Genomic DNA, 6607 nt, shown 5'->3' on the forward strand with positions numbered 1-6607 from the left:
CATCATATGGACACAAGTTGTATAAATTCTTTTGTAGTCTGTTGTTATGAACATCTAAATAAGTCTTTCAGAAGATAGATTTTAAAGATCTATTAAAAATATCGGAAGAATTTTACCTGACTGGAAGGTTTATGTTAAATAGAGGTTTTAATAATTTTAGAGCAGCATGTAGTGAAAAGTATATCAAGAACTAGGTTTGTTCATAACATGGACACTTTAAAATGAACAGTTGTTATGAACAATAATACTTGTAGAATAATTCATTTGAAGTTGTAAGTAATCCACTGTTTTTTAAACATTTAATTTTTTGAAAAGCTTTTAAAAATTAAGGGTACCAAAGTAAGTATAATTCATTTGAAATATAGAGAGTAAAATGCTGCTAACTGTTCATAACATTGACACTACAGGAAATAAATTTTATGCTCCATTATCACAAGGCTAAATTACATCTTTGTCTTACTATGTCATGCGTTATTTTTTAGATGATGGACTCTGTAGGAAAAAGGATGTGTCAGAGTCAGAAAATGACGGTAAAGTTTGTGGAGAAATCATCTGAAATGAAAAAAGCAAAGGATTATTCAAGGGAATACAGAGAAAGGCTTAAGTCCAATCCTGAACTCTACAAATTACACAGAGCAGCAGAAACATTACGAATTAAATTATACAGAGAAAAACATCAAAGTGAAGAAGCAAAACAAAGAAATAAAGAGCTTCAAAGGATCCGCCAGAAGAGGTACAGAGAAAGACTGAAGTTGCAGGGAAAAGCAGATAACCAAGAACCCGTAAAACTTGTGAAGAACAGCGCAAAAAGTGGAGGGAACAAAAAAGAATACAAAGAGCGCACATGAGCCGTCAAAAGAAAACAGCCATAAATGCTAAACGAAGAAAAGCTTATAAAGAACAGAAGTGTGGGACATCATCAGTATCCCCTACATCAGTGTCAGCAATGGAGTCTGAGATACAGTCAGGAGAAAAATCCAGCACATTTAGGGTGGCCAAATCTAGGCAGAAACAGAAGATTACATCATGCCTTAGTTCAATGCCGGACAATCCAATGCTAAAAGCAGCAGTTATAGAAGCAGCAATCAATCAGCAATCTCCACGAACAAAAACTTCAATAAACCAAAGACTTGGTGTGGCCAGCCCAAACTCAAAGGTCAAAAGAAAACTTGCGATGGAGGTTTCAGATTCATTTAGAGAAGCACTAAGTAGGTTGAAAAGTAAAAGAAAGAAGAGAGATATAAGAGAAAAACGTCTAATCGCCATGGCTTTAAAAACTAAAGGAAAGGCTATTCTGACATCACTTGGGATATCGAAAAAAACTCCAGAAGCGAGTAAATGAAGAGAGTGGAAAGGAGGGTTGGGAAGATGCAAGAAAGAAAAGGAAAGACATTTTGTCACATGAAGAAAAAAATAAAATTTTGAATGTCTATGACAATGCAAGCCGGGACATCCCAGATACAAGAGGAGCTGTCAAAGTGAATGGACATGTGCAGGGGTGCAAAATAATGGAAAATTCTTTGCGCGCAAGTTATGATAAGTATGCAAAAGAAGTAGACCATCCAGTGAGCTATGGAACCTTTGTGCGTCAAAAGCCCAAGAATGTGCTTCCTTTTACAAATCACAGGTTTAGAGAATGCTTGTGTGAATACTGTCTCAATATAGACTTGATATTGAAGTCAATCAACTCACTGTGTGCATCTGTTGGTAAAGATTGCCAAATAGCAGATAAATATGCTGCTTCCCAGTTAACACTCTGTCCAAAGGCAGATGGAGAGTACAAAAAGGCATGTCTGGATCGTTATTATGAAACTTGCGGGATACAGAGAGTTTCTGAACATCTTCAACCCATTCTTACAGCTCCTCACATATACTCTTCCGTGAAGTGGTGGCAGTGGGAGAAAGGGGAAAATCGTAAACTTACAAAAGTGAAGAAGGAAGGTCTTGTTGAGGACTTGGTTGAAATATTCAAAGTTAAGATAGAAACATTTTCAAAGCACCTCTTTAATGCCAGGTGGCAATATCATCAGTACAAAGTAGTATCAGGAAATCCTCCTCCTGGCACTGCTGTTTTCTGCATGGATTATGCAGAAAATTTCACCTGCAGAGCACAAGATGCACCTCAAGGGTTTCACTGGAACAATACACAGGTTACAATCCACTCTATTGTGGCATCATACAAATGCCGTAAGTGTACCGAGAACCCCAAGACTGTGACAGACTCAATGGTATTTATTAGTGATGACCTCACACATGACCACCATGGTGTGCAGCATTTTGTCAAAATTGGAATAAAAAAGCTACTGGAGGAAAGTGAGGGTAATATAACGCATGTTTTTCAGTTTTCTGATGGAGCCCCAACCCAATACAAGAACAAAATAAATTTTGCTAACTGTTCCTTTTCAGAAGAGGACTTTGGTGTGAAGATAGAAAAACATTTTTTCGGCAGTAGGCATGGGAAGGGACCATGTGACCGTGAAATTGGTGTACTGAAGAAGTGTGCGAAAAATGCAGTTGCTGCAGGATGTCAGGATATACTTGAACCCATGCAATTCTTTCAATACTGTACAGAAAATTTGAGTCTGCCAAAAGGGGGAGTTGACGAAGACCATACACATACAAAAAGACAGTTTTTCTATGTGAAAAAGACTGATGTTAATAGAAACTTGCCAGAAAGAACAAATGTGAAACAACTGAAGGACACTAGAAATTACCACTGTATCAGATCAGTACAGCCATTTGTTATCTCAGTGAGGGAGAGGAGTTGTTTCTGTGGGGGTTGCTTAGGTGAGGGCCCTTGTTTAAATGAAGACATCACTGGTCCATGGACTGTTGTAAATCTAAAAAAAAAAGGGAATCGACAGCACCATGAAGGTATACACGAAGAGGGTAGACGTGGTAGAGGTCGTGGAGTTGGACAGGGTGAGGGGAGACGTGGTCGAGGTTGTGGAGTTCAATAGGGTGAGGGTAGATGTGGTCGAGGTCGTGGAGTTCAACAGGGTGAGGGTAGACGTGGTCGAGGTCGTGGAGTTCAACAGGGTGAGGGTAGACGTGGTCAAGACCGTAGAGTTCAACAGGGTGAGGGGAGACGTGGTAGAGGTCGTGCAGTTCAACAGGGTGAGGGGAGACGTGGTCGAGGTCGTGGCAGAAACAGGCATAGCTCTTCAAGTAAACAGGCTTTATAAAAATTATGTATTTTCTTGGTTGACAAATGTGAACAAATTATTATTTAAGAAAAATCATTTAGTATTTAACACTGTTTTTCTTTGACAAACAGGCTCTTCCTCTATGGAGTCCTATGTAACAAGTGATGATGATGATAATGATGATGATGATAATGATGAAGGAGGTGATTTTGATGATCCTAATGGTTCCAAATCAGATGATGAGACCTCTCTACCTACTGGTGCTGTTGCAGGAAATGAAATTCATGTGCACGAGTAAGTAATTATCATACAGATGAAATTTATCACAATTTCAGATGACAGTAAAATCCAAAGATAAATTTTGAAATTGTGCCTTTGTGTTTTAAGCTTAAAGGATGAGGGTAGAAATATGCAATTGTTTATCAATATTTTTTTCATCAGTGACTGTGTAGAAGACAGTGAAGATGATACTTTGAAAGATATATCAGGCCTGACCACAATTATTGCAGAATTAGAAACAGTAAGTTGGCACATTGTTTTACCAAAGAAATTTCTCAAAATTACTGATACTTTAAAAATGATTTTACAATAATTCTCTTTGTTACCAAATTAAAAACCGGTGTAAGTATCAGATATTTATGATAGTGTAAATAAATCATCCTTATCATTTGTTTTAGGATGAGGCAGACAGATTATCACCTGTTTATTCAATGGAGTATTTAGCCATTCTAGAACAAACTGAGGAACTAGAAGTTGCAGTTAGTCAGGAGCTGCAGGTTATACAAGACCTAACCATTTTAGAGCAGTCTCAGGAAGCACTAGTCACTGAGAGTGAAGAGATCCAGACCATAGAGGGCCCAGCCATTATAAGTCAACCTGAGGAACCACAAGTTGCACTGAGTGAAAAGCCCCAGTCCATAGAGGGCCCAGCCATTATAGAGCAATCTATGGAACTGCAAGTGGCAATGAGTGAAGAGCCCCAGGTAGTAGTGGGTCCTGCCATTGTAGAGCAACCAGAGGATCCACAGTTCACAGTGAGTGAAGAAACACCTGTTATAGAGGGGCCAGCCATTGAGGAACCAGAGGATCCACAGGTTGCTGTGAGTCAGGAACCTCAGTTCTTTGAAGGCCCACAATCAGAGGAACTGCAAGCCATGCAGGAGCTTACAACCCAAGTCACTGAGGGTCAAGAAAGGTAATATGATACGATAATTTAATCAAACATAAAATTTCTTAAAACATGTAGATAATTTATTAGGCATAATGGTGGAATGATATCTATAATATCCTGGTTATTTAAGGTACAATGCTGGGCAATATGTACTTGTTGCCCATGGTCAATGTTCTTTGCCTGCTGTGGTGAGTAAAGAAGTGTTTCTGTTACATTTGTTGTTGATGAAATTTGTTTAGTTTATTGTTTCCTATTAATCTGGATTTAGACGTACATTTTAAAATTTATTTTTTTATAATATAGTTCACAATAATTTGTTGTAAATAGATAAGCTGAATAGTACAGGAAAGCTAAAAGTAAATTTCAACAGCTTAGCATTATGTTTTTTTTTCTTCAATATAGATCTTCCAAGATTTTTCACAGCAACAAATTACATGAATGTCTTTTGAAACTGCTTGATTCTGGATACTGTTTAGGTTTCTTCACATTTCAATTGCAACTTTGTACATTTTAGGTTCAAGAATGGCCCTTTGTTCAATTTTATTATCCTGCTAAAAATGGGTTGTGGACAGAAGGAGAAATCAGCCACACAGTTTTGTTTGAAGACATTAAAAAGACCCTTCTTCCCCCAGATCTTAGATTGCATGGTTCAAGGATCTATTTCTTGTTTCATGGTGAGCTTGAAAATACACTTTGAGACCAACAAATGTCAATTTGTTTGATCAAAACAGTGCATATAGTTATTTTTTTCTTTCTTTTCAGATTTGTAATTTGGATGAAGAATATCTTTTGAAATGTAATAAATTTATATAATTAAAATGATTTGTCTAGTGTTTTTGTGTCATTGACATACCAGGATTACTTTAAAGTCATTCATACATTGTTGTTGGTCACAAGCATGTTACTGCTCTAGAATTTCAATAAATCTCCTCTGCAGGCATGGTGATACAATTTCCAGTTAGTTGCTAATATGCATTTTAAAATACATTACCAGAATTACTGTGGAATATGTTATTACACAAGTAACATGCAACAGAAGGTGGTTGACAGTTTAAATGTGCATAAAGGAAACATCACTACCACTCCGACCTTTAAGTGTGTCTTAGTTATGAACAATGAAATGAACAATTTTTTTGCGATAAAATTGTCATTGACCAGTGAAAAGCTTAAAACTTTACATTAGAATATGTGGATGACAACACAGTATGTAATGATGTGCATGTTCAGCAGGAAACTTTAAGGAAATTTATTCAATGTAAACTTCTTAAACCGATAATGTTGTTCATAACAGTGTCTAAATTAAATCATTTCAGAATTGAATAGGGAGTTGAAATATGAAGAATTAGTTTGTGAACTGTTACCTATTACATAAAGAAGAAGAAAATGAAACTTTAACATTAAATCACAATTTTGTTTGCAATTTATCACAAACTGAAAGACACTTGTTATGAACAATTGAAAACTGCAAGTTGCATTTTCAACTCTTTGTCAAATGAAAACTATGAATACTCTAGGTCTGATTTTTCTGATTAAAAAGGTTGGATATCAGAACACCATAAATATACCCCAAAATTTCTGATTTAACAACTTTTATTTCTGAACATATTTGTAACATTCATGGGACCAGTATCAGATATGTGCACATATCATTTATCAGACAAGACTGCCCGTTCACTCTTCACAGGCAGGGTATTCACTCTACTTCAATATCGGGAGTATACATTTCAGTAATGGAGTGGTACAGAAATAACGAAATAACGCAATTTTAATTCTAATGCCGAATTCACCAGATTCTGATGCCGAATTCACCAAGTGCCGAATTCACTTTTTCTTTAGGTGCCGAATTTACCAGGTGCCGAAATCACTTGTACCCATTTTAATTATATCAGATATCAAAAGATGAAGAAAATTAGAAATGTTCGTGGGGATGTAAATTCAAGGGTAAAGTTGATCAACGAAAACCGCAAATATTTGTCACCAAAGAATAAAGATGATTTCACAGTAAAATGCGTTTGTTCCCTAACTTACCTTTTCTTAGTATATATAGATAAAAAGGATAAGATTAATTTAAAAAATAATTCCAACGCCTAATGTTTAACATGTACTCAAACATCTCAGGGAGAATGTTATCATTTAGAAACGTAGTTTTTAATGAGTAAGTTAAGAATTTTGACCAATATACTTTGGTATGTAAAATAATTTTTTTTCACAGAAAATATTGTTCATGGTGAGATTTAAAAATAATTTTGTAAAATTAAACAATATACAATGTAAATGTATTTTTTAGGGG

General features: G+C 36.0%; 2 protein-coding genes across 2 annotated transcripts; both read left to right on the forward strand.

Annotated features, from left to right (window-relative positions):
• Window positions 1-485: 485 nt before the first annotated feature.
• On the forward strand, window positions 486-2960 carry LOC133192898 (uncharacterized). The gene is made up of 3 exons (XM_061328905.1): window positions 486-733; window positions 775-1334; window positions 1459-2960. Exons 1-3 carry the CDS (start codon window positions 486-488, stop codon window positions 2958-2960), a joined length of 2310 nt encoding a protein of 769 aa, XP_061184889.1.
• A 127-nt stretch (window positions 2961-3087) lies between these two features.
• Window positions 3088-5039, forward strand: LOC133192900 (uncharacterized). Its single transcript, XM_061328906.1, has 5 exons — window positions 3088-3168; window positions 3278-3440; window positions 3588-3666; window positions 3824-4341; window positions 4832-5039. The coding sequence occupies exons 2-5, from the start codon at window positions 3289-3291 to the stop codon at window positions 5037-5039; spliced, it is 957 nt and encodes a 318-aa protein (XP_061184890.1). The 5' UTR covers window positions 3088-3168; window positions 3278-3288.
• Window positions 5040-6607: the final 1568 nt, after the last annotated feature.

This window comes from Saccostrea echinata, unplaced genomic scaffold (assembly GCF_033153115.1).
Source record: "Saccostrea echinata isolate AGI-Se365-2 ecotype Australia unplaced genomic scaffold, CSIRO_AGI_Sech_v1 ptg000025l, whole genome shotgun sequence".
In the NCBI taxonomy this organism is placed as follows: Eukaryota; Metazoa; Mollusca; class Bivalvia; order Ostreida; family Ostreidae; genus Saccostrea; species Saccostrea echinata.

Bases quoted from the DNA above. Each gene is read 5' to 3' on its own strand.
- LOC133192898 (XM_061328905.1), top strand. From the start codon at position 486: ATGGACTCTGTAGGAAAAAGGATGTGTCAGAGTCAGAAAATGACGGTA. The intron at 734-774 runs GTACAGAGAAAG...AAGCAGATAACC, and splicing joins CAAAGGATCCGCCAGAAGAG to AAGAACCCGTAAAACTTGTG. The intron at 1,335-1,458 runs GTAAATGAAGAG...GGGACATCCCAG, and splicing joins GAAAAAAACTCCAGAAGCGA to ATACAAGAGGAGCTGTCAAA.
- LOC133192900 (XM_061328906.1), top strand. From the start codon at position 3,289: ATGGAGTCCTATGTAACAAGTGATGATGATGATAATGATGATGATGAT. The intron at 3,667-3,823 runs GTAAGTTGGCAC...CATTTGTTTTAG, and splicing joins TTATTGCAGAATTAGAAACA to GATGAGGCAGACAGATTATC. The intron at 4,342-4,831 runs GTAATATGATAC...TGTACATTTTAG, and splicing joins GTCACTGAGGGTCAAGAAAG to GTTCAAGAATGGCCCTTTGT.